The 27090-nt window shown below is 49.9% G+C and overlaps 2 protein-coding genes across 2 annotated transcripts in view; both read left to right on the forward strand.

Annotated features, from left to right (window-relative positions):
• ZDHHC19 (zinc finger DHHC-type palmitoyltransferase 19) lies at positions 1-26324 on the forward strand. Its single transcript, XM_043873908.1, has 9 exons — positions 1-220; positions 524-645; positions 1197-1336; positions 2145-2317; positions 2666-2771; positions 10423-10508; positions 10851-11055; positions 11624-12378; positions 26083-26324. The coding sequence occupies exons 1-8, from the start codon at positions 75-77 to the stop codon at positions 11741-11743; spliced, it is 1098 nt and encodes a 365-aa protein (XP_043729843.1). The 5' UTR covers positions 1-74; the 3' UTR covers positions 11744-12378; positions 26083-26324.
• Positions 2673-27090, forward strand: part of TFRC (transferrin receptor) — a 137052-nt gene continuing 112634 nt past the window's right edge. The window contains exon 1 of the mRNA XM_043873905.1: positions 2673-2771. The gene's annotated coding sequence lies outside the window, so the exon portion shown is untranslated. The remainder of the gene's footprint in view (positions 2772-27090) is intronic.

Raw genomic sequence — 27090 nt, forward strand, 5'->3', positions numbered from 1 at the left:
GGGGCTCCCGGAGCCAGCAGCGGGAAGGGAGCCTGGTGACTCTCATCTCGCCTGGGGGCCCAGGAGGCCCAGCCATGCCGCTCCTGAAGGATGCCATGCCGCTCATGAAGGAGCCCCACCCCCCACTTCAGGCCCCACTTCCCTGGGTCCTCCCAAGCTTATTTGCCGCTTTCAATGTGGTGCTGCTGGTCATTTTCAGTGGCCTCTTCTTCGCATTTCCGTAAGTCTCCCACACAAGCTATCAGGTTTCTTACAGAGCAACAGAAAGGAAAGCAGATAATGATAGTACAGAGGAAGGGGGAGTGCAGAAGAGGGGTCAGGAAGGCAGGATGTTCTAGGCAAAGGGTACAGAGGTAGAGAGGGCTTGCTGCATTTGGGAGCTGCAGGTGGTTGGTAATACAGGGTGACTGGTGGAGTCTCTATGGATCTGTCACAAGCCTGGATATTTAGAGCAGAGTTTATGGTCTGTGGGTGCTGACTAGGTGAATTGGAGCTTCAGGGCTGAGTCCTGCTCCTGTCTCAGTTGCAGGTGGCTGGCCCAGAACGGGGAATGGGCCTTTCCCGTCATCACAGGCCTCCTCTTTATCCTCACCTTCTTCAGTCTCATTTCACTCAACTTCTCAGACCCAGGCATCTTGCATCAAGGTGAGACATTGGTCCCCGGGGGCTCCTGCCTGCAGGGGTGATCCCTAAAGTGCTCCTCCCACCTACCCCCCCACCACTGGGGCCTCAGGGCTCCTGCACCCCACGTCCTCATTTGCTCAGGCCCTGCACCTGCCACTTCATTTCTCAAGCCATGGAGGTGTGAAAAAAAAAAAAACAGAATCTTGGAGGTTTTCCAGTTTCCTTGGAGGGGAGGGCCAGGGCAGAAGTTTCTTGGGAGAGAAGCCAGCTCTTCACAACCACTCAGTTTTCTCTTCCTCCTCCCTACCACACAAATTCCGTAAAGCGTTGGTCACAGTACTGAAGGCCTGAGTTCACAAAGAACTCCTCAGGCTGGAAACCCACTTTCCCTGTGACTGCCAGCCTCTCTAAACTTGGCCAGCTTGTTCAGTGGGGACTAAGGATTCCCCTGCCACCTGGTCCCCATGCTTCCTGAGCCCAGGGATGCCGGGGGGCTGCCCGCCCCCACCCTTCTGCTGCAGCAGACTGATGGAAGGGCCTCCGGCTGCTGCTCAATCCTTTTCCCATGCCAGGATCCAATGAACAGGGCCCCCTGATGGTACATGTGATATGGGTGAACCACAGGGCCTTCCGCCTGCAGTGGTGCCAAAAGTGCTGCTTCCACCGCCCACCCCGGACCTACCACTGTCCCTGGTGCAACATCTGTGTGGAGGTAAGTGCCCCTCTCTCCTGCCCACCTACTCTCCCAGCACCTGTCTGGGACCAGGAGGCCTACTCACACGGGAGCCAGTGGTGGGCATGAAACTACTTCTGGGACTGCTAAAGACCAAAGGTGGCAGTAATTGCCAGCCACTCTTGATCACTCAGGCAGGTCACTGCCTCTGTGCCTGCACCTTTTCCGGGAGGCTGGCCCCTTTCTGCACTGGTGCAGACACTGTACAGGGGCATCCACATCTATGCTGGGCCTGGTCAGACACCGCTGTTCTTCCTAGGGCTCAATGACACGGGATGCCCAAATGCCCTCAGCAGGCTGCAGGACCAGCTAGGGGAACATCCTGCCTCTTCTGAATGTCTAGGCCAGAGGGTCTCCTGGTCTCCTGGGTTCCAAGTGCACTGTCTGCAACAGTTCAGCAATGTGCTGTCTTAACTGGTCCTTACAATCCTGGGAGACTGGCTGGGCAAGGGTGTTATTCTTAGGCTCATCCAATGGATGAGAAAACAGATGCCTAGAGATATCCTATGTCCTGTCCGAAGTTACACCAGGATTTATCCCAGAGAAGACCAGGCAGGTCCTGTCTCCAAAGTCTCTTGACGTGACCTACAGCTCTGCGAGTCCTGCGGTGCTCTAACTGGGGGAATGCCAGCAGGTTAAGGACTTTGAGGCTCAGATTCTCCCTAGGAATGGAAGCCACTTTGTGAGGTCAAGGGCAGGTGGTTTAGAGGGGACGCATAAGATTTGGGGGCGATGGAGCCTGGATCAGAGATTGGGTCAAGGCCTGAGCCCTCTCCCTCTTGCCTAGGACTTTGACCACCACTGCAAGTGGGTCAATAACTGCATCGGTCACCGCAACTTCCGCTTCTTCATGCTGCTTGTCCTGTCCTTATGCCTCTACTCGGGTGCCATGCTGGTCAGCTGCCTGATCTTTCTGGTGCGCACGACCCACCTGTCCTTCTCCATGGACAAGGCCATCGCGTATCCGCTGGGCTGTGGGGACCCACGGCCCAAACAGTGAGGGTGGAGAGGAGCTGTCAACAGAGGGGCGGGGTCACGGGGCGGGCAGAGCTAATGGTGAGCAGGGTTAGACGGTGAAGCCGCCTGAGAGGACCGGTCTGGGACGAGGTGAGGGTAGGTAAGGTCAGAGAGATGGGTGGGGATGGGAGGAACTGCGAAGGGGTGAGCTAGCAGGGTCAAGGATGGAGAGTGCTAGAGGTGGCCCGGGCCCTAGGCGGCCGGGGGAGCAGGGAGCGGGTGGGCGGGGTTAGGTGAGGGGCGGGGCCAAGGAGGTCCGTCCGGAGGCGCTGCTCCTTAGCTGCTCTGCAGCATCTTGGTTGCTGTACCCGCCGCCGGCTTCCTGGTGCCCCTCTTCCTGTTGCTGCTGATCCAGGCCATGTCGGTGAGCGCGGCGGAGCGCTCCTACGAGGGCAAGGTACGTGGGGACGAGCGGGGCGCCATGATGGTATCGGGCGGTGGGTGGTCAGCTTACCCATCCCGGGCTTCCGCACTTTCCGCTTTCTCCTTCGCCTTGGTCTTTGATGGCCTGAGCTCTCTCGAAGGTGCCTCTTGAGCCCTTCCAGACGCAGATTCAGCTCAGATCTCACCTCCTTCCGGAGCTCGGTAGTCACTCTTCTTGCGTCGAAGGTGCACTAGTGAGCGCTAGGCCGCGTGCGCATTATTTTGAGCCTTGGGCGTGGAGGCGAGTAAGGCTGCATCCTGCGCGTGTGTTAACAAGGGACCGGAAATCAGAGTAACTCACCGGACAGCAGCGAACGCGCTGAGAGAGGGGCCTGCCGACGTTGTGTAGCGCAAACTCAGAGCCCTGAGAGTTCAGTGAGGACCGCGGTGTTGAGTAGGACATGTCACTTAGCGGTTTTGGACGGCAGAAGGCGAGGCATTGCAGTGAGGGGCAAAGATTGCAAAAAAGCACGGAAGCCTGAAAGTCTGTGGAATGTTGGTAGGAGGATGAGGGAACACTTCTAATTGCAGCAGGTGTGACATGCACAATCAAGTGATCTGCCAGGGATTGTCCAGATTTAAAAGGCAAAAAAGTCAGGTGGATAATTTAATCTTGGTGCAATGGAAACTTGGAAGCCTTGATAGGATTTTTTTCTTTACACACAGTAAAATTCACCCTTTTTAGTACACAGTTGTATGAGTTTTGACAAAAATACAGTTCTGTAACCACTGCCGTAACCAAGATTTAGAATAGCTCCATCCACCCTCCCCTCACTCCCCAAATTCCCTCATGGACTTTTGTAGTCCATTTCTTTCCCTACTTGCAGCCTCTGGCAATTACAGAATTGTTTTCTAGCCCAATAGTTTTTCCTTTATCAGAATTTCATATAAATGTAATCATAGCCTTTTGAGTCTGCTTTCATTCACTCAGTGTAATCCATTTGAGATTCATCCAGGTTGTTTCCCATATCAGGAGTTTCCTCCTTTTTATCTGTGTAGTATTTCATTATACAGGTGTGTCACAGTTTGTTTACTCATTTTCACCAATTGAAGGATATTTGCATTGTTTTGGGTTTTGGCGATTACAAATGAGGCAGGACAGGAGAATTTTGGATCCCACCAAAAAAAAGATACCCCATGTCCAAGGGCAAAGGAGAAGCCCCAGCAAGACAGTAGGAGGGGCAAAATACGTTTAGAATCAAACCCCATACCTTCCAGAGACCCTTGGAGGGCTCAAACAAACCTTGTGTGCACCAGGACCCAGAGACCTCACAAAGACTGAGCCAGAACTGTGTTTGAGTGTCTCCTGCGGAGGTGCAGGTCAGCAGTGGCCTGCCGCAGGGGCAGGGGCTCGGGCTCTGGGTGCAGTAGACCTCGGTATGGCATAAGCCCTCTTGGAGGAGGTTGCTATTAACCTCACCACAGAGCCACCAGAACTTACACAGGACTGGGGAAACAAACTCTTGGAGGACACAAACAAAACCTTGTGCACACCAGGACCCAGGAGAAAGGAGCAGTGACCCTACGAGAGACTGACCCAGACTTGCCCATGAGTGCCCAGGAGTGCCTGGCAGAGGCGTGGGTCTGCTGCAGGGTCGGGGGCACTCAGTGCTGCAGTGCATGCATGGGACCTTTTAAGGGAGGTCACCATTATCTTCATTCAGTTCAATTCAGTCACTCAGTCGTATCCGACTCTTTGTGACCCAATGGACTGCAGCGCACCAGGTTTCCCTGTCCATCACTAACTTCCGGAGATTACTCAAACTCATGTTCATTGAGTTGATGATGCCATCCACCCATCTCATCATCTGTCGTCCCCTTCTCCTCCTGCCTTCAATCTTTCCCAGCATCAGGGTCTTTTCAAATGAGTCAGCTCTTTGCATCAGGTGGCCAAAGTATTGGAGTTTCAGCTTCAGCATCAGTCCTTCCAATGAATATTCAGGACTGATTTCCTTTAGGATGGACTGGTTGGATCTCCTTGCAGTCCAAGGGACTCTCCAGAGTCTTCTCCAACACCACAGTTCAAAGCATCAGTTCTTCGGCAGTCAGCTTTCTTTATAGTCCAACTCTCACATCCATAGATGACTACTGGAAAAACCATAGCTTTGACTAGATGGACTTTTGTTGGCAAAGTAATGTCTCTGCTTTTTAATATGCTGTCTGGGATGGACATAACTTTTCTTCCAAGGAGCAAGCATCTTTTAATTTCATGGTTGCAGTCACCATCTGCTGTGATTTTGGAGCCCCCCAAAATAAAATCAGCCACTGTTTCCACTGTTTCCCCACCTATTTGCCATGAACTGATGGGACCGGATGCCATGATTTTAGTTTTCTGAATGTTGAGCTTTAAGCCAACTTTTTCACTCTCCTCTTTCACTTTCAGCAAGAGGCTCTTTAGTTCTTCACTTTTCTGCCATGAGGGTGGTGTCATCTGCATATCTGAGGTTATTGATATTTCTTCCAGCCATCTTAATTCCAGCTTGTGCTTTATCTAGTCCAGCATTTCTCATGATGTACTCTGCATATAAGTTAAATAAGCAGGGTGACAATATATAGCTCTATACAGTCAGCAAAAACAAGACCGGGAGCTGACTGTGACTCAGATCATGAATTCCTTATTGCCAAATTCAGACTGAAATTGAAGAAAGTAGGGAAAACCACTAGACCACTCAGGTATGACCTAAATCAAATCCCTTACAATTATACAGTGGAAGTGAGAAATAGATTCAAGGGATTAGATTTGATAGAGTGCCTGAAGACAGAGGTTTGTGACATTGTACAGGAGGCAGGTTTCAAGACCGTCCCCAAGAAAAAGAAATGCAAAAAGGCAAAATGGTTGTCTGAGAAGGCCTTACAAATAGCTGAGAAAAGACGAGAAGTGAAAGGCCAAGGAGAAAAGGAAAGATAAACCCATTTGAATGCAGAGTTCCAAAGAATAGCAAGGAGAGATAAGAAAGCCTTCCTCAAAGAAATAGAGGAAAACAATAGAAGGGGAAAGACTAGAGATCCCTTCAAGAAAATTAGAGATCTCTTCAAGAAAATTAGAGATACCAAGGGAACATTTCATGCAAAGATGGGCACAATAAAGAACAGAAATGGTATGGATGTAACAGAAGCAGAAGATATTAAGAGGTGGCAAGAATACATAGAAGAACTATACAAAAAAGATCTTCATGACCCAGATAACCACAATGGTGTGATCACTCACCTACAGCCAGACATCCTGGAGTGCAAAGTCAAGTGGGCCTTAGGAAGCATCACTACAAACAAAGCTAGTGGAGGTGATAGAATTCCAGTTGAGCTATTTCAAATCTTAAAAGATGATGCTGTGAAAGTGCTGCACTCAATATGCCAGCAAGTTTGGAAAACTCAGCAGTGGCCATAGGACTGGACAAGGTCAGTTTTCATTCCAATCCCAAAGAAAGGCAATGCCAAAGAATGTTCAAACTACCACACAATTGCACTCATCTCACATGCTAGCAAAGTAATGCTCAAAATTCTCCAAACCAGTCTTGAACGGTACATGAACCATGAACTTCCAGATGCTCAAGCTGGATTTAGAAAAGGCAGAGGAACCAGAGATCAAATTGCCAACATCTATTGGATCATTGAAAAAGCACAAGAGTTTCAGAAAAACATCTATTTCTGCTTTATTGATTATGCCAAAGCCTTTGATTGTGTGGATCACAACAAACTATGGAAAATTCTTAAAGAGATGGGAATACCACACCATGTGACCTGCCTCCTGAGAAATCTGTATGCAGGTCAAGAAGCAACAGTTAGAACTGGACATGGAACAACAGACTGGTTCCAAATCAGGAAAGGAGTATGTCAAGGCGGTATATTGTCACCCTCCTTATTTAACTTATATGCAGAGTACATCATGGGAAGTGCCAGGCTGGGTGAAGCACAAGCTGGAATCAAGATTGCCAGGAGGAATATCACTGACTCAATGGACATGAGTTTGAGTAAACTCTGGGAGTTAGTGATGGACAGGGAAGCCTGGCGTGCTGCAGTCCATAGGGTCCCAGAGAGTCGAACATGACTGAGCGACTGAACTGAACTGAAATGAGGCCATTATAAATGTTGGTGTACAGGCATGTGGATACAGGTTTTCATTTTTTGGGAGGAGGGATATGTACTTAAGAGTGATGTTGCTGTGTCATATAGTAACTGTTTAACTTTATAAGAAACTGCCAAACTGTCTTCCAAAATGGCTGTACCACTTCACTTTCCATAAGCAGTGTATAGGAATTCCAATTGCTCTGCATCATTAACATTTGGAATTGTCATTTTTAAAAAAATTAAGCCGATCTAAGAAATGTGTAGTGATATCTCATTGTGGTTTTAATTTGCATTTTCCTAATGACTAATGATCTTGAACATCTTTTCATGTTCTTATTTGTCATCAGTTTATTTTTTTAAAAAAAGTATTTATTTATGTAACTCTGCTGGGTCTTAGTTGCAGCTCATGAGACGTTTGATCTTCCTTTTTTTTTTCCATTTATTTTTATTAGTTGGAGGCTAACTACTTTACAACGTTTGATCTTCCTTTTGGCTTGTGGGATCTTTTAGTTGCACGGCATTTGAACTCTTGGTTGTGACATGTGGGATCCAGTTCCCTGACCAGGGATGAGTCTGTGAAATGTTGGTAGGGCCCGCTGCATTGGGAATGCGGAGTCTTAGCCACTGGAACACCAAGGAAGTCCTGCCATCATTATATCTTTGATTAAAAGTCTTCCAGTCTTTTGACCATTAAAAGTTGGTTTGCCTTCTTAAATTTTGAGTGTTAAGATTTCTATGGCTCAGGTGATAAAGAATCCACCTGCAATGTGGGAAACCTGGGTTTGATCCCTGGGTTGGGAATATTGCCTGGAGAAGGGAATGGTTACCTACTCCAGTATTCTGGCCTGGAAAATTCCATGGACTGAATAGTCTATGGGGTCACAAAGAATCGGACATGACTGAGTGACTCTCACTTCACTTTTCACTTAAAGATTTCTATATCAAGATTCAGATACGTGTTTTGAAAATATTTTCTCCACATCTGTCATCTCATTTTCTCAACAGTATCTTCCAAAGATCAGAAGTTTTAAGTTTTGATGAACATTGCCATTTTTTTCTTTTATGGATTGTGCTTTTGATATGTAACTAAGAAATCTTTGCCTAACCCAAAGTCACAAAGATTTTCTCATATTTTTTCTTGATATTTTATAGTTTTAGGTTTTATATTTAGGACTATGATTCATTTGGGGTTAATTTGTGTATATGACACAAGGTATTGGTCAAGATTTATTTTTTTTTGCTTATGGGTTATTTCAGCACCATTTTTGGAAAAGTTTATCCTTTCATTGAGTTGCCTTTGAATATCTGTCAAAAACAATGGACTATACAGGTGAAGATGTATTTCTGGACTCTTGATTTTTTTTTAATCAATACCACCCTGTCTTGCTTAGCAACTTTATATTGTCTTGAAATCATGCAATATGAGTTCTCCAACTTTGTTCTCTTACAAAGTTTTGTTGGTTATTCTAGTTACCTTACTTATCTTACCTAAATTTATATAAATTTTAGAATCAACTTGTCAATTTCTATAAGAGCATTGCTGAGATTTTCATTTGGATTTTGTTTGAACCTATAGATCAGTTTTGAAAATTGACATTTTAATAATACTGAGTTTTTGAATCCATGAACATGGTATATCTCTCCATTTATTTAGGGCTTCTTTGATTTATTTCATTAGTGTCAATTTTCAGCATATAGATATTGACTACATTGTGTTAGACCTTTTTCTAAACATTTCATTTTTTGTGTTATAATTAAAAATTTTTCATTTTCATTTGTATTTTAAAATAATTAATTAAGCTGCACCGGGTCTTAGTTGCAGCATATGGGATCTTTAGTATCGACATGCAAACTCTTAGTTTGGGCATGTGGGATCTAGTTCCCTGACAAGGAATTGAACCTGGGCCCCCTGCATTGGGAATACAGAGTCTTAGCCACTGGACCACAGGGAAATCCCTCCATTTATTTATTACTATAAGAAAATACAATGGATTTTTGTGTGTTAGTCTTGAGTCTTACAATTTTTCTAGACTCATTTATTAGTTCTAATAGCTTTTTTGTTGATTTTACATAGAAAATCATGTCATGATTCATTTCTTCCTTTCCACAATGTATGGCTTTATTTCTTTTTCTTTTCCTGCATTACCTTGGACTTTCAGTATTGTGTTTACTTGTAGTGGTCAAGTAAACATCCCTTATCATGGGATTCCTTCCACATGGCAATAATTTTTTATTAAAGCCTGTTTTAGGAAGTCTGATGCAGTTGGCTGCATCACTGAGGGAGTGGCTGGAGACACTGAGGCAGCTGAAAGGACAGAGGAGACCTCTATACCCACCATTTCCCATCCTTCCAGTCAAGACTTAATCCCTCCACCCCACCCATTTTTGGTTCTCAGCATGTGTGACTCCTCTGCACAGCCCTTACTCATCAGCCCCCTGTGGTCTGCATGTCTTCTCTCTCTAGCCTCAGTCCCTCATTTCAGCCTCTCCTGGGCAGCATTCTCCCTTCTCACATCCTGTGGTTCTTACAACCCAAGTCAGGCCATAGGCCTGCCCTCCCTCCACTGCTCAGATGGGGCTGTCTCAATCCATGATCTCCAACCTTAAGAAACCTAAATGTGGTCTGCACCCTGATTCACCAGACAGGGCTCTTTCCCATTGTGCATCTGTGCTAAGTCACTTCAGTCATGTGTGACACTATGGACTGTAGCCTGCCAGGCTCCTCTGTTCATGGGATTCTCCAGGCAAGAATACTGGAGTGGGTTGCCATTTTCTCCTCCACGGGATCTTCCTGACCCAGGGATAGAACCTGAATCTCTTACATCTCCTGCATTGGCAGGCAGGTTCTTTACCACTAGTGACACCTGGGAAGCCCTCTTTCCCAATACCAGAACCCATTTCAGGCATTCTTTACACACCTCAACTTCATTCCGTTCCTACCTCCACCTTCTGCTGGGCCACTTGCTTAGATCACAAGGGCTCTGGAGCCAGACTACATAAATTCAAATCACAGTTCCACAGCATACCAGCAAGGAGATCTTGGCTGTGTTACTTAGCCATCTGGTGCCTCAGTATCCCCATCTGTAAAACGGAGCAACCGAGATTAATAAACCACCCTTCCAGATAGTGAAATTCAGTGAAGGCACAATTTTAGAAAAAAAAAAAAAAAGAGATGGGAAAGTAGAGAAGTTGAAGGAGCAAGGATGGAACTGTCTTTGGAGCAGTTTAGCAGCAAAAGGAAGATCCAAAAGTGTATCTGGAAGGAGATATTAGAAGGAAGTGTGTGGCCAGGGGAGACAGAAGGGGAGGAGATTGCGCAAGTGGCTACAGGTGATGGGGGAGGACCCCTGAGCAGGCAGGAAATGTGGGTGTGGTGCCAGAGCTACTCACCAGTGGGTTGTGGGACGCTTTACTTGACCCTCTGGCTCCTTTGTCCTTGGCGTCTGGCCACAGCCCCAGCCCTAGGCTGGGCTTCGCTGACCAGCATCCAGAGGGCTGGTGTGGTTGGCCTGCCCCGTCCTCTGGATCTGAGCTCTTCTTCCTGTCCTCATGCCCTCCAGTGCCGATACCTGCAGGGATACAACCCCTTTGACCACGGCTGTGCCAGCAACTGGTATTTAACAATTTGTGCACCGCTGGGACCCAAGTGAGTTGGCAAAGCAGAGGCCTGGTGGTGGCCCCTGGGGCTGGGGGGGTGGGGTGAAGCTGGATGGTTTCCCCTGGCCCCTTAGCATAGCTCCTGGCGCCTGATGCTCACTGGTCCTCTTCTTTCGGAGTTTTCTCTAGGGCCTAGTGGGAGCCCCTGAAGCCTCCCCTTCCTTGCCTCTGTGGGTTCTGGCCCCAAGAAGAGGGGTTAGAAGGGGCACTGCAGCCTGGAAGAGACAGGCGCCGGCTCCTTGCAGGGCCAGGCCCAGGCTGTGTGCCCCCCAGAGTGAGAGGGACCAGGCCAGGAGGCCATGACCACCTGCATCTGGCTTGTGCTCCCCAGGTATATGGCCGAAGCTGTCTGGCTGCAGAGAGTGGTGGGGTCTGACTGGGTGCCCTTACAGACCCCGCGCTTCCCGACGTGCCCCTCGGTGCTCAGTACCCCCACCTTCCCTGGGCCTGGGTCTGGCCCCCAGCCCCAACCTCTGGGTCTCGACAAGCCAGGGAAGGGTCCCCCAGGGAGTGGTGAGGCTGCAGTCCTCCAGGAGGTGAGTGTGTATGTGTGCGTGTGTGTGTTGGGAGAGGGTGTCTGCAGATTGTGGGTGTGGGGAGAAGCCCCCCGGTGTTGAGCTGGCCCTGAAGCTGGAGCAGTCAGCTGGAGGGAGGGGGATTTTAGGCCTGAAGAGTGTTGGCAGGAGAATCACAGACCTCCAGAACAGCCCAGGGGTCCCTGGACTCACAAAGGAAAAGGCCACACTGCTCACTTGCTGGGTGGCCTTGGGCCAGTCACTTATCCTTTCTGGGCCTCAGTTTCCTCAGCTCTTCATGAGAATTGAGACTAGTCCAGTGGTTTACCATTGCGGGGGCGGATGGTGATGTGGGATTCCATTATTTAAAGGCATCTTTTACTGTGAAACCGGGTCTATGAATCATGTGGAAGTGGAGCATTAGGGATGAAGTGGCGGTGGGTAACCCACAGCCCCCCAGGGACCCTGCCGCCCCCTCCTTTTGCCCTGCCTGTTGGCGGGCGGTGGCCTGGGCAGTGCCTTGCTCCGCAGTGGGTGGGCTGTGGGGCGGGCCTCGAGGACAGACCCCATCCCCCTGCTCTGTGTTCAGCTCCACGCCAGCCCAGTGCTGCCCCGGCTGCGGGAGCCCCCCAGACGAGGCTCGGTCTACTTCTTGCCCTTTCGCCCCGGGAGATGCCAGGAGTCCCTGCACCCGAACCTCACCTCTTGAGCCTCTCGTGAAGACCCTGTGCCCTGCCGCCTGCCCTTGCCCACTCCCCTGGAGGGAGTATTGAGACCGCAAGCGCATTAAACACCCTTTGCCTACCTTTTACAGCTGCCTGCTGCACTGTCTGTCCTAGGTTCGAGGGAGTGTGAAGGGGGCGGGCTCTGAAGGGCTGGGACAAAGCCCCCCAGAGGGTCCAGCACTGACTGGCTCTGCGACCTTGGGCAAGACACTCAACATTGCTGTCATCCTTCAAATGGGGCAACCATAGCAGCCACAGAAAAGGCTGAAGATGATGGAAGAGAAAACGCAGTGATGCAGGAGTGTCCGCCCAAGTCCCAGCCTCTGCCCTGCTGCACCCCAGTCTGACTGCAGGGGGCGCCCGTCGCCTGGGAATTCGCCAAGCTGGACCTGATTCAGCCGGCACGCTGGAGCCGACCGTGAGGGCTGGGGTTGGCCCTCCGGCTAGGAGTGGGCCCTCCCCCTGCCTCATCCCGGGAGGTAAAGGGGTCAGAGGGTTCTCTGTTACCCTCAGGATGGGCACTGACCACACTGCTTCCTACCACCCGTGTATCCCGGTGAAGGGGGTGTGGTGAAGGCGCAAGGGAATGGTTGGATGAGCACTCCAGGGACGCGTGAAGGTATGCGCTTGTGTGTGCATGCCTGTTTGTGTGCTGGGGGCCCAGCCTGGGGAGGTGGGTGACCTACGATACAGGACTTGGCTCCGGTTCTCTCTAATCTGGGTCCCCTTGGAGGCGGCCCTTCCCTCTTCCTCCGCCCCAGCCCCAGCCCCACCCACCCCTCTGGCTCTAGCTCTTGGGCTCCTGGCCAGCCTCGTTCAACGCAGAGACTCCGGTTCTATCTCACTCCATCTGCCTTGGCCCCAGGGTCTCCCCTGTCCTAAGCACCCTTGTTTTCTCAGCTCTCAGAATTAACCTTGGGTTCTGGGGAGGCATGCAAGGTACTGACCACCTTACAAAAAGGCAGCCCAGTTTTAACCTTGTTGTAAAAGCCCTCAGCGGCCACATCAAAAATCCTCAGGGGCCATGTTTACAAGTAACGCTGAAGCAGCCGTCCCTGTCTGGGAAGCCCACAGTGCATGGTCGCATGTGTGGGGATGGGGACGGGAGACTCTTCGAGCCCCGGACCCCAGGTGTGTATGTGATGCACAGATCTGTGTGAGGGGCCTGTTTGTGTGTGTTCTGAGCACACAGCTCCACCCAGGCTGCCCAGCAGTGAGGAGAGGCTCTCAGTCCTCCTCCCAAATGGGAGTCCTCAGGGTGGTCCAAGCCTCCACCAGAGAGGAAGAGGATTCAGGAACCTGGGCCAAGGCCTGGATGGAGGGGTGTTCATGGAGCTGGCTCACCCCTTCCTCTGACTCCCCTACACTCTCTCCCCCAAGTCTTGGGCACCCTCAAAATTCTTTCCTACCAGGCTGGGGGCTTCCATTGAACTGTGCCCACCTTGCCTTCCTGCCTTCTCCACATTTCTGTTGAGCCTGCCTGTGACTCCCAGACACACCCCTCGCAGTCTTTGGCCGACCGATATGGGGAGGGGTGTTATCAGGTCCGAAAACGGGGCCAGCTCTCCACACACAACCTGGAAGCCCTGCAGTCCCTACCGTCCCTTGGACAGGAACCAAGGGGTGACCCCCACCCCTGCAGGGCTGTCTGGTGCCCACATGTCTGGAGCCCCTCTGTGGGGTCCCCAGGCCACTCCTGGAACAAAAGGAAGGAGGGGGAGCCTGGAAGCAGACACCCCCTTTTCATCTTTATCCCTTCCCTCCATGACCTTCTAGAAGGTCGGTGCGCGTGGGGCGGGAAGAGCCCTGGGCCAGCAGTCGGGAGACCTGAGTGTCACTCAGCTCTGCTACAACTAGTGTGCTGTGGGAGCGAGCCTCTTTCCTCTGCTTGGTCTCAGGGCCCTCGTCTGTAAGCAGGGAGGACCATCATGGCGAGCTCACAGTGGTCAGAGTCCTAACTCGTCAGAGCTGGAAGCCCCTTAGGGGTTACCTCATCCAGCTGCCCCTGCACCCTCAATTTCACACATTTTCACTAGAGAGAGAAGGGATGGGATGACTCAGTGTCCAAACGTGTTCTCCGTTTCCTGGGCTACCCCTCCTGTTCCTGCTCGGAGGGACTTGGGCAGCCCTGCAGAGCCAGCAGGACATGTCAGCACAGGGCCTGGGGACCGGATAAGAAGGCAGGCTTAACTCTGACACCAGCTCTGCCGGGAGCGATAATGACACCCTGCTGCCTTGCCTTCGCCCTGCCCTGCCCGCCCCACCCAAGGGGGCCCTGCCAGTGGCTGAGGGTGGGGCAGGGCAGGGAGAAACAGGGCAGAGAAGGTGGCTGAAGCCTGGAATTGGGGAGCCAGAGTCCTCATACCTCCCAGAGAGCTTGCCCCTTGCTGGCTGGGCCTCCTGGGCACCCAGGTGATGCTCCAGCCATGCCCACATCCTCCTCCAATTCTTGCACATGGAGCACAGGGGAGGGAAGTGGCTGGGCTGACGGTTTGCCAGACCTGTCCTGGGAAACAAGCCTTTACTGAGCCTCACTGGGCCAGGACCTGGGCGCGCTGGTTCACATGATCTCCCTTAATCCTCACAACAACCCTCTGGAGTTGTTATTCTCACCGTGGAGTTGAAGAAACCAGAACTGACTGAGCAAACAAATCATTTCCCCGAGGTCACACAGCTGCTAAGTGGCAGGGCCGAAGCTCCTTATTTATTGTCATGACACTGTGCTTCCTAGGCAGTTATATTTTATTTCAGTTCAGAGTAGTGGCTAAGGTATGGGCGCTGAAGCTGGACGGCCCACCATATAATGGGATGAATCATTGCCTCTCTTGTGCCTTTATGAGGATTCATTATGCAGTGCACGTGGAGAGCGTGACCCTGACGCTGGCACGTGGCAGGTGCTTAATCAGTGTAGCGATCGTCCCCACGATAGGATCCCCGTAATGCCCGAAGCAGGACTTTATGACCTGCTGGGGCCTGGGGGATACCAATACTGGGGCTGCCGTTGGGTGTGGGTTTCCTGGTGGCCAGGCAGCAAAAGAGAAGTGTGTCTGGAGAGGAGGTTTGTGGTCTTGTGTTACAGAAAGTCAAGGCATGTTTGTATCCCCGGACCACAGGGGAATGGAGGTGTGGGCTGAGCATGTTCAAGGGAGCAGCAAGATCACCCCACCCCTACCCGCCAACGGCTGTGCTCTCCTACAGGCTGAGGGGTTTCCTGTTAAGAAAACACCTTGTTGCATCTATTTCGAGGCCAGGCGGTATCTTGGGTTGAAGAAAGTCAAGGCTGTAGTCGTCTGAACCCTATTCCCCCGGCCTCGCTCAGAGCCACCTCCCGCTGCTCCCGCTGGCTCTGCCCTCTTCCTGTAGCCTCCCGGTCTGTCTGTCCATGTCTGTCTTTGCCTCACCTCTTCTCACCTTTCCACTCTGTGTCCTCTCTCTCTGCCCTCTTCCTCCTTTCACTGTCTTCCACGCTCTCCCTACGATGACTCTGCCTGTCTCTCTCCACCCCTCACCACCTTTCTTGGACGACTGCTTCTGGGAACAGAAAGTAAACTGTCTGACGGCTTTCAAGTAATAATTTTCATATGTGGTTCTTGGAAGCCCTTGGGCCTGGGTATGGAAACCTCTAGAACTCTGGGCCAGGCCAGAGACAGGGCCTGCACAGGGCACCTTTGTCTCTGACCGGTTCCTCTTCTGAGCCAGGCACATGCTCCCCCAGCTGCTTCTGCTGCTTCTGGGACTGTTTTGCTGCTGAAATTGGAGATTCCCACACTAGGAGGGATATCCCCACACTGAATATCTAGCTGACTTCTCAGTGAAGAGAAAACCAAGACACTGGCACTCAGAGAGAGGCTCAGCAGGGCTTATACTGGGATCATAGAGCTAAGTAGAGGCCAGGCGAGACTGGGTCCCCGTCTCCTGCTTCCCACCACTCCCCGTGGGTCAGAGGCCTGGACTGTAAACAGGAAGGGCACTTATCTTCTGGAGGTCTGGTATAATAACTTGGCTCCCACAGGCAAAATCACAAAAGTGACGACAGTGATAACTATCAGTTTGATGCTCAGTTCAGTTCAGTCGCTCAGTTGTGTCCGATTCTTTGCGACTCCATGATTCGCAGCACGCCAGGCCTCCCTGTCCATCACCAACTCCCGGAGTTTACTCAAACTCATGTCCATCGAGTCGGTGATGCCATCCAGCCGTCTCATCCTCTGTCGTCCCCTTCTCCTACTGCCCCCAATCCCTCCCAGCATCAGGGTCTTTTCCAGTGAGTCAGCTCTTCGCATAAGGTGGCCAGAGTATTGGAGTTTCAGCTTCAGCATCAGTCCTTCCAATGAACACCCAGGACTGATCTCCTTTAGGATGGACTGCTTGGATCTCCTTGCAGTCCAAGGGACTCTCAAGAGTCTTCCCCAACACCACAGTTCAAAAGCATCAATTTTTTGGCGCTCAGCTTTCTTCACAGTCCAACTCTCACATCCATACATGACCACTGGAAAAACCATAGCCTTGACTAGACAGAACTTTGTTGGCAAAGTAATGTCTCTGCTTTTTAATATGCTATCCAGGTTGGTCATAACTTTCCTTCCAAGGAGTAAGCGTCTTTTAATTTCATGGCTGCAGTCACCATCTGCAGTGATTTTGGAGCCCAAAACAATAAAGTCTGACACTGCTTCCACTGTCTCCCCATCTATTTGCCATGAAGTGATGGGACCAGATGCCATGATCTTAGTTTGATGCTAACTGTAGGCTTAGTGCTTGGCTTGTATTATCTCATTTAACCCTCAAAATGATTTGTGCAAAGATGCTGTAGTTACTTCTGTGGGCATGACCCTGGACAGTCCTCAGGCCTCCCTCTCCTTATCTACACGGATAGAGCTTTCTGGAGGATCCCTGGGGCTATTCCTGCCCTGCCCTCCTGGGAGTCTATGACTTCGTGGCCAGGTATGAGTGTCCTGGGTTTGGGTACAAGCCCCGAGGCAGACTGGGCCCTAGGCAGGGCTTATTCAATGACCCATTAGGGTCCTTTGCCTGAACCTCCTCTGTCCCCCAGTTGGGGGAATGGGGGAGCATTAGGTCACCAAACAGGAGTACCGATCCCTGGGCAGGACCCTTGGCTATCTGGGCTGGAAAGTCTTCTACCCAGTTGTCCCTAGGTATCTGTTCTACAGCCCCTGCAGACACAACGTGGAAAGAACACTCTCCTGTCTGCTCTTTGCCTGGCCAGGCAGTGGGATGCCAGGATGGGACGGCAGGAGAGCGGGGTTGGAAGGCAGGCCCTGTGCTTCCTGGTGATATGGCCCCAGGGAAGCCACTGGCCTCTCGTTGTCAACCACTGCATCTGCAGAAGCCTGGCTGCCTCCAGCGCTTGGAACTTTCACTTCTTCACACCTGCCACAGCCCCGTGGGTGTGGGACTACTGTAAAGGGAGCCTTGTGAGGGCTAGGCCTGGACTTGGGGAGCCTGGCAGGAGAAACCCCCACCTCCCCCCGGCCCTCTGTCTCTGCTTCCTCTGCTAGTTCTGCAGGCTCTGTGTTTGGATCATTTGGAAATGGCCAGGACTGAGGATGGGCCACCTCCCTTTCAATCCCAGACAGACCCAGCCTGGGTCACGTTCCCTGGGTGACTTCTCAGCTTGCTCTCTTCCCCACCAAGTTTCTTCCCTAGGGAAGAACTAGCCGGACTTGGGTTTGGGGCAGGGATGCGGCCCTTTCTGCTCCTAGCTGGCACCCCCAACTGCCAGCCTCTCTGAGCCCCTGGCGAGGAAGCCTCTGGAAGGCTGAGAGGTCTGGTTGTGAACCCTCGGCAGGGACGTGGGCTGCCTCTGCCTTGATCCAGGGGCTCCATCTGCCTTGGATACAGTCCAGACCAAAGAGTAAAGGAGGTTTGTTCCTGAAGCGGAGACCAGGAGGCACACAGAGTGCTCTGAGCTTTGGAGTTGAAGCTTTTAAAGGTTTGTTTTGTTTAAATATCCTGCTGCAGGAAAGAGAAGCCCCAAATCAAACATTCCTGAAACATGAATTTCAGGTGGCTTTAAAGGAGCAGTTTGTTTGGTTTCCGTCCCACCCTGTTCCTGCTCAGTGGGGTCTCGGGCATTGGGCCCTGGGGTTTGGTGGAGGGTCCACGCCCTTCCAGGCTCACCGTCCAGTCTCACCAGGAGGCTCCTCAGCACCAGCTCCAGCCAGAGGGCCTCTGGTCACAGCCAGGCCCCCCGGCGTGCTCCCCAGGAGACGCCCATCTCAGGGAGGAAAGGCGCCGCCCGTCTGTCTTCAGCTGCCTTTCCTCTGTGGGCCACACACTCATTCTTGAGCTCTCTTTACCCTTGATCTGGGGGGTCAGACACACTCCGGACTCTCCTCCCAAGTCAGGGATACTCTGCCCATGACTCTCTCTTACCTCCTGTCAGGGTATCTCCCAGGCCCTATGCCTGGGGTATGCCCCATTGTGGACAACTCACTCATTCCCTGGCCTTCAGCAGTACTGGGCCTTGCTGAGCCCCTGTCTCCTCAGGTCCTGCCAGTTTCCCAGGCTCTGGCCTTAATATTCTTTTAATGCCTTATTGGGGCATAATTGACAAGTAAAATTGTAAGACTTTTAAAGTATACGGCATGATGATTTGTTATCTGTATACATTATGAAAGGGTCCCCCCATCAAACTAGGCTTAATTTTCTTTTCTTTTTAAAAAATTAATGTGGCTGTACCGGGTCTTAGTTGCAGCATGTGAGATCTTTAGTCGAGGCATGTGGGAACTCTTAGTTGCCGCACGTGGGAACTAGTTCCCTGATCAGAGATCAAACCTGGGATTGATCTGCTCCCCTGCACTGGGAGCACAGATTCGTAGCCACTGGGCCACCAGGGAAGTCCCTCGCCCTAATTGTCTATGATTGAATTATTCCCTTGAAGTCCCGCCAGGGGCTCAAGGTCTTTCCGAGTCCCAGTACCAGGGGGAAGGGAGAGAAAAAGCAAAGGCAGACCCAGCTGTTGAGTGAGAGGAGCACCATTAGTGTGAAGGAGCAGCTGGGGGCGTTGAGGGGTGGATCCAGGGGAGAGGGTGTCTGGAGGTCCCAGATCTGTCCCACGACTTGTCCAAAGGGTGTCCCAAGGTCAGCCTTGACGGCGAGAGGAGCAGGATTAGGGGACTTCTCTGAGCAGCCTCATTTGCCCTCCTTGGCCCTGGGCGCCCTTCTGTGGAGGCCATGGTAGGACTGGGTGGGTATGGGGAGGAAAGGCTCTGGGTGAAGGGGTATCCAGAGGAGGGCACCAATTTAGGGCCTATTCCTGTCATTCAGGAAGAAGCTGATAAAAAGGCTGAGACGTGGACTGGGATAGTGGAGATAAAAATCCATCCATTCATTCAGTAAACACTGAATAATCACAGCATACCCAGGAGGCAATGAAATTAAGTTTCTTTAAAAAAAGCGTTCATGTATAATTTAATTTAAAATTATACTATTGTATATCATGCTATATTTAAATATAATCTTAAATTATGTTTCAGTTCACTTCAGTCGCTCAGTCGTGTCAGACTCTTTGCGACCCCATGAATCGCAGCACGCCAGGCCTCCCTGTCCATCACCAATTCCCGGAGCTTAGTCAAACTCATGTCCATCGAGTCGGTGATGCCATCCAGCCATCTCATCCTCTGTCGTCCCCTTCTCCTACTGCCCCCAATCCCTCCCAGCATCAGGGTCTTTTCCAATGAGTCAACTCTTCGCATGAGGTGGCCAGAATATTGGAGTTTCAGCTTCAGCATCAGTCCTTCCAATGAACATCGAGGACTGATCTCCTTTAGGATGGACTGCTTGGATCTCCTTGCAGTCCAAGGGTCTCTCAAGAGTCTTCTCCAACACCACAGTTCAAAAGCATCAATTTTTTGGCACTCAACTCTCTTCACAATCCAACTCTCACATCCATACCTGACCACTGGAAAAACCATAGCCTTGACTAGATAGACCTTTGTTGGCAAAATAATGTCTCTGCTTTTTAATATGCTATCTAGGTTGGTCATAACTTTCCTTCCAAGGAGTAAGCGTCTTTTAATTTCATGGCTGCAGTCAACATCTGCAGTGATTTTGGAGCCCAGAAAAATAAAGTCTGACACTGCTTCCACTGTCTCCCCATCTATTTGCCGTGAAGTGATGGGACCAGATGCCATGATCTTAGTTTTCTGAATGTTGAGCTTTAAGCCAACTTTTTCACTCTGCTCTTTCACTTTCATCAAGAGGCTTTTTAGTTCCTCTTCACTTTCTGCCATAAGGGTGGTGTCATCTGCATATCTGAGGTTATTGATATTTCTCCCAGCAGTCTTGATTCCAGCTTGTACTTCTTCCAGCCCAGCATTTCTCATGATGTACTCTGCATATAAGTTAAATAAGCAGGGTGACAATATACCTTGACGTACTCCTTTTCCTATTTGGAGCCAGTCTGTTGTTCCATGTCCAGTTCTAACTGTTGCTTCCTGACCTGCATATAGGTTTCTCAAGAGGTGGGTCAGGTGGTCTGGTATTCCCATCTCTTTCAGACTTTTCCACAGTTTATTGTGATCCACACAGTCAAAGACTTTGACATAGTCAATAAAGCAGAAATAGATGTTTTTCTGGAACTCTCTTGCTTTTTTGATGATCCAATAGACGTTGGCAATTTGATCTCTGGTTCCTCTGCCTTTTCTTTTTTTTTTTTTTTTCTGGTGGAACAAGGGTACTTTATTGAATTCTGTCTGAGTATATATACCATATTACAAGGTAGCTTCTTCAGACGAAGATCAAAAGACCAGACTTTACAAGTTACCAAGGAAACAAGAAGAAATAGAGGCCACAAGGCCAAAAGGCAATCCATATCAAAAGAGGGTGGAAAAAATCCCTTTCACCAAATGGAAAAGCTAATGAAGGAAATCCTACGCAAGCATCCCATCTCTAGGATTTCAGTCCTGGGAGTGGCTTGGAACTGACAGTCCTGACAGGAACTGATCAGGAACGGAGGGCTCAAGAGACACAGGAAGCAGCACACAGGAATCCTACTGTGAAACATTCCCTGACACCCTCTGCCTTTTCTAAAACCAGCTTGAACATCTGGAAGCTCACGGTTCATGTATTGCTGAAGCCTGGCTTGGAGAATTTTGAGCGTTACTTTACTAGTGTGTGAGATGAGTGCAATTGAGCGGTAGTTTGAGCATTCTTTGGGATTGCCTTTCTTTGGGATTGGAATGAAAACTGACCTTTTCCAGTCCTGTGGCCACTGCTGAGTTTTCCAAATTTGCTGGCATATTGAGTGCAGCACTTTCACAGCATCATCTTTCAGGATTTGAAATAGCTCAACTGGAATTCCGTCACCTCCATTAGCTTTGTTCACAGTGATGCTTCCTAAGGCCCACTTGACTTCACATTCCAGGATGCCTGGCTCTAGGTGAGTGATCACACCATCGTGATCATCTGGATCATGAAGATCTTTTTTGTACTGTTCTTCTGTGTATTCTTGCCACCTCTTCTTAGTATCTTCTGCTTCTGTTAGGTCCATACCATTTCTGTCCTTTATCGAACCCATCTTTGCATGAAATATTTCCTTGGTATCTCTAATTTTCTTGAAGAGATCTCTAGTCTTTCTGAATCTGTTGTTTTCCTCTATTTCTTTGCATTGATTGCTGAGGAAGGCTTTCTTATCTCTCCTTGCTATTCTTTCGAACTCTGCATTCAAATGGGAATATCTTTCCTTTTCTCCTTTGCTTTTCGCTTCTCTTCTTTTCACAGCTATTCGTAAGGCCTCCTCAGACAACCATTTTGCCTTTTTGCATTTCTTTTCCATGGGTATGGTCTTGATCCCTGTCTCCTATACAGTGTCACGAACCTCCATCCATAGTTCATCAGGCACTCTGTCTATCAGATTTAGTCCCTTAAATCTATTTCTCACTTCCACTGTATAGTCATAAGGGATTTGATTTAGGGCATACCTGAATGGTCTAGTGGTTTTCCCCACTTTCCTCAAATTAAGTCTGAATTTGGCAATAAAGAGTTCATGATCTGAGCCACAGTCAGCTCCCGGTCTTGTTTTTGCTGACTGTATAGAGCTTCTCCATCTTTGGCTGCAAAGAATATAATCAATCTGATTTCAGTGTTGACCATCTGATGATGTCCATGTGTAGAGTCTTCTCTTGTGTTGTTGGAAGAGGGTGTTTGCTATGACCAGTGCGTTCTCTTGGCAAAACTCTATTAGCCTTTGCCCTGCTTTTCCGTACTCCAAGGCCAAATTTTCCTGTTATTCCAGGTGTTTCTTGACTTCCTACTTTTGCATTCCAGTCCCCTATAATGAAATGGACATCTTTTTGGGTGTTAGTTCTAAAAGGTCTTGTAGGTCTTCATAGAACCATTCAGCTTCAGCTTCTTCAGCATTACTAGTTGGGGCATGGGCTTGGATTACCGTGATATTGAATGGTTTGCCTTGGAAACGAACAGAGATCATTCTGTCATTTTTGTGATTACATCCAAGTACTGCATTTTGGACTCTTTGGTTGACTATGATGGTTACTCCATTTCTTCTAAGGGATTCCTGCCCATAGTAGTATATATAATGGTCTTCTGAGTTAAATTCACCCATTCCAGTCCATTTTAGTTCGCTGATTCCTAGAATGTTGACATTCACTCTTGCCATCTCCTGTTTGACCACTTCCAATGTGCCTTGATTCATGGACCTAACATTCCAGGTTCCTATGTAATATTGCTCTTCACAGCATTGGACCTTGCTTCTATCACCAGTCCCATCCACAACTGGGTATTGTTTTTGCGTTGGCTCCATCCCTTCATTCTTTCTGGAGTTATTTCTCCACTGATCTCCAGTAGCATATTGGGCACCTACTGACCTGGGGAGTTCCGTTTTCAGTATCCTGTCACTTTGCCTTTTCATACTGTTCATGGGGTTCTCAAGGCAAGAATACTGAAGTGGTTTGCCATTCCCTTCTCCCATGGACCATATTTTTAAAAGGAGCTTTCCTGATGGCTCAGTGGTAAAGAACCTGCCTGCCAGTGCTGGAGATACAAGTTCAGTCCCTGCGTTGGGAAGATCCCTGAAGAAGAAAATGGCAACCCACTCCTGTATTCTTGCCTGGGAAATCCCATGGACAGAGGAACCTGGCCGGCTATAGTCCATGGTGTTGTAAAGAGTCAGACATGACTTAGCAATTGAGCGCTGATGTATTTTTGAAAGACTGGAAGCAAATTCATCAGATACTTGTGGTAAATGAGCAAGTATTTCCTAACAAAGGGGATTCTGGCTGCCAGTCTGGGTTTTGGCACATCTGATTCCTAAGCCCAGCACTTCCTCTGCTGGGCTGTGTGACTGGGAAAAGCCCTTCCCCTCTCTGGGCCTGTTTCCTCATCTGTTCAGTGAGGATGTGGAACCAGATATGTGGCTCTTTCCAGCTCTGACATTACCTAAGAATACTGGGAACTAGGGGTCTATAGACACTTTCATTGGCTTGGCTGCTCTGCTTTGACCCGGGAGCGGGTGCATGCCTACTGCAAGCCCCTTTGCTGCAGGGCTCCATGAATGGGAGATGGTGGCCTCCACAGCCTGATCAGCTGTCAGACTCTGATTTCAAATTAGAATCATGCCTCTTATCTCTTTATATCCTCTTTGAATCATGAAAGACCTCTTCCACCCTTCAGTTGCTGGGAAAGATTGAAGGCAGAAGGAGAAGGGGGCAACCAGAGGATCAGGTGGTTGGATGGCATCATTGACTCAATGGACATGAGTTTGAGCAGACTCTAGGAGATAGTGAAGGACGGGGAAGCTCAGCATGCTGTAGTCCATGGGGTCGCAAAGAGTTCGCACACGACTGAGCAACTGAACAACAACCCTTGAGTTGCAGCCTCATGACCTGGCTCAAAGTGGGCTTGGAAGGAAGTGAGGGAGCCAGCCAGGATGCGAGGTGACCTGTGTTGATTACATGTTGTATGCGCCCCTGCCGCTGTGTGCCTGACTCTCTGTGTGAGTTGTTCTGTAGGTCTTATTCTCTGAGGTGGCCCTGGGTGGGAAGTTTATTGCCTGTTCAGGAGGGGTTGAGGCTCAGACAAGTGACCCACTTGCTGGGTTGCATAGCTGGTAAGTGTGGCTCCAAGATTGGAACCTATCATCTCAGCCTCAGAGCTGAAAGCAGTCAGAGCCTTGGGCTCTACTTCCCAGGACGGAAGGGGTTTTCCAGCTGCTGCGACCCCTCACCTGCCCCTACTTCCAGACTTTTGTGTGTGACGGCAGGGATTTAAATCCACTTCGGGTCCTACCCATTGGAAACACATTCCTCTTCCCTAGAAAACAGAACTGCTCTTGCGCTTTGTTCTCAGGCCTCTGAATCCCCAGCTCCCCAGCAGTTGGCAGATCCTCTGTCATATTTCTGTGGAGGCCGGATGTCTGGTTCTCGTGGGAAGCAGCCTCTTGAGCAGGAGAAAATTCAGGGTCTCTGGCCATCCTGCCGGCCCCTTCCCGTGGAGCTAGCTCCCAGGCGCCTGCTTCTTCCTTTCGTAACATCCCTACTGGGTCAGCTGACTCTGTCCTTTTTTCTCCGGCCTGCTCCCCTCGGGCGGCTGTTGCCCCCTGCCCCACTCCCACATGTTGTTCAGTCGCTCAGTCGTGTCCAACTCTTTGTGACCCCATGGACTGCGGCAGGCCAGGCCTCCCTGTCCTTCACAGTCTCCCAGAGTTTGCTCAGATTCATGTCCATTGAGTCCTGTTTTTTTCTTCTTTTTCTTTAAATTCTAAAATAGGGCAGGGGAAATTATGTCCATTCTTCTATCTGGCCTCAGATTTTCAGGCAAACATTCAAGATAAAGAATAATTATTTTTTTTAAATCAAATGCTATTGTTTTTCTGTTTCAATTAGTGGTGTTACAGTAATGTTTTTCTAGTGTTCACTATGCATGTTCAAGAATTCTGGAGTATTGTGGGTTAACTGGCCCTCCTTGGACTAGCTTGAGTACCTAAATACCATAAAAGCCCTATTTCACTGGGAGACTATCTCTTGACCACACTTAAAGTTGGGGGCTGCCTGTAATTAACAAATTCAAACCTGCCACATCTTGGGTAGGATTCTTTTTTTAAAAAAATTATTTATTTATTTTAATTGGAGGCTAATTACTTTACAATATTGTGGTGGTTTTTGCCATACACTGATATGAATCAACCACGGGTGTACATGTGTCCCTCTGTCCCTAAACCCCCTCCCACCTCCCTCCCCATCCCATCCCTCTGGGTTGTCCCAGTACACTGGCTTTGAGTTTCATGCATCATACTTGGACTGGTCATCTATTTCACGTATGGTAATATACGTGTTTCAATGCTATTCTCTCAAATCATCCCACCCTCACCTTCTCCCACAGAGTTCAAAAGTCTGTTCTCTGTATCTGTGTCTCTTTTGCTGTCTCTCATATAGAGTTGTCGTTACCATCTTTCTATTGGGTAGGATTCTTAACTTCGTTTATTTGGCTTATAGCTCATACCTCCAGCACGGTCCCGGAGGTTCAATGAGGTCAGATATGGGAACGTGCCTGCTCATAAGAGGTGCCAGTAAATATCCCACATTGCCTTCCCCCTTTTTACTGTCTTGAGAGTTCACACACATCTCAGCCTCTCTGAACCCTAGTTTCCGCATCTGTGGAGTAACAGTCCTGGAGCTGTCCTGACTGCCTCATAGGGTGACGTACCAAGAAAAGCATGTGAAATGCTTTCTAAACTGATGGCGCAGGGCACAATCACAGGGTTGTTATATGCAGGCCCTGTGCACCACTTAATTGACTTGTTTTTGAAGTCCCCGCACTCTTGACTCCTCGCTGGGACAGGTCACTGTGAGCTCATGGAGTCAGGCCCTGCCTGCCCACACAGCTCAGGAGACCTGAGCTTAAACAAGGCCAGCTCTGCCCGCGTCCCCTTGCCTGGTCTCTGACATCCTGGCAGTTGGTCCGCAGGCACCGGCTGGTGGGAGGCATGCTCTCTGACAGTGGCCTCAAGGTGGGGCTCCCGGGATGGCTCCTGGTCCCCCCGCCCCTCTGACTGCCTGCCTGGGGCCGGGAGGGCCCTGGTCCTGGTTCTCCAGGTGGCTGGCAACTCCCCCAGGGAGAAGTTTCCCCATGGCCCACAGTTGCTGCACCCTGCCTTGGGTATGGACTCGACGCTGCCATCTGTTACCTTGGGGTCTCTTAAAAGTATGCTGGAACAGCCTACATTACATGTGCCTTCCCCAGGGGTCTTTGTATATTAATAAACATTGTGCTCACTTCAGTAGTATTAAAAATTGGAACAATACAGGACTTGGTGGTTTGGTGGTTAAGAATTCGCCTTGCAATGCAGGGGACACGGGTTGGATCCTTGGTTCAGGAAGATCCTACATGCCGAGGGGCAACTAAGCCCATGAGCCCCAGCTACTGAAGACCACACGCCTAGAGCCTGGGCTCTGCAGCAGAAGCCACCACAATGAGAAGCCCGCACACCGCACCGGAGAACAGCCCCTGTCAGAAAGCCACCGACCGGCAGGAGGCAGAGCAACCAAAACCCAGCCCCGTCAAAAATAATAAATAAATAAAAACTTTAAAGGGTAGTGGAGCATTTCTGGCAGTGAATATTAGAGAAGAGTATAGCTAGCTCAAAAGCTGACCAATAATTGAAGGATTGGAGATAGGAGTTTTTAAAATGGATCGAAGGAACAAGAGAGGCTGCATTTATTAATATATTGCATGGGCTCTGTGTTCTTTAGCAAAGTATAATTTTTACAAAGTGAGACGATTTAGAGTTGATTTAGTGACAAGCACCAAGTAAAGAATAGAGCAGGTGATGGGCAGATGTGGTAAAAGTTGTGACTGGAAGTTGAATGACTGAAGTTTGGGAAACACTGTTTTCCCATTCAGTGCTCCCGGCAATCCTGTGAGTAGGTGTTATTGTCTTGTTTTTCAGAGGGCGGAAACAGTCACAGAGAGGTTAGGTGAGTTGCCCAAGGTCACTCAGTGAGGGAGTGGAGGAGCTAAACAATGACCATGGCCCATCCTCAGTGGGGAGGTGTGGCCTGGAGAGAGGGCTTCCCACCAGACCACTGAAGCAGGGGCCAGTGGGGCCCTGGGAGGGCGATTCAGAGCTCACCTGTCCTCTCCGATGGTGAACTGTGCCAGGAAGGGGCCTGTCCTCAGACCAGAGACGGTTGGTTGCTTCAGACTGGCTGACCTCTTGCCTATGGCGGGGCAGATAGTGAGACTGATTGGGGGTGGGGGGTGGAGATGGTGAGAAGGAGAACCTGGCAGAGACAAAAGGCAGGCAGAGGCATGCCAGGCTGGGCCCCAGAGGGACCCAGCGCATGGAGGAGGAGCA

The sequence above is a fragment of the Cervus elaphus genome, chromosome 19, assembly GCF_910594005.1.
Source record: "Cervus elaphus chromosome 19, mCerEla1.1, whole genome shotgun sequence".
In the NCBI taxonomy this organism is placed as follows: domain Eukaryota; kingdom Metazoa; phylum Chordata; class Mammalia; order Artiodactyla; family Cervidae; genus Cervus; species Cervus elaphus.

Excerpts from the sequence above, each read along its gene's own strand:
- ZDHHC19 (XM_043873908.1), top strand. The coding sequence starts at position 75 with ATGCCGCTCCTGAAGGATGCCATGCCGCTCATGAAGGAGCCCCACCCC. Across the intron at positions 1,337-2,144 it reads GGTGCAACATCTGTGTGGAG|GACTTTGACCACCACTGCAA; the intron begins GTAAGTGCCCCT and ends CCTCTTGCCTAG. Across the intron at positions 2,772-10,422 it reads AGCGCTCCTACGAGGGCAAG|TGCCGATACCTGCAGGGATA; the intron begins GTACGTGGGGAC and ends CATGCCCTCCAG.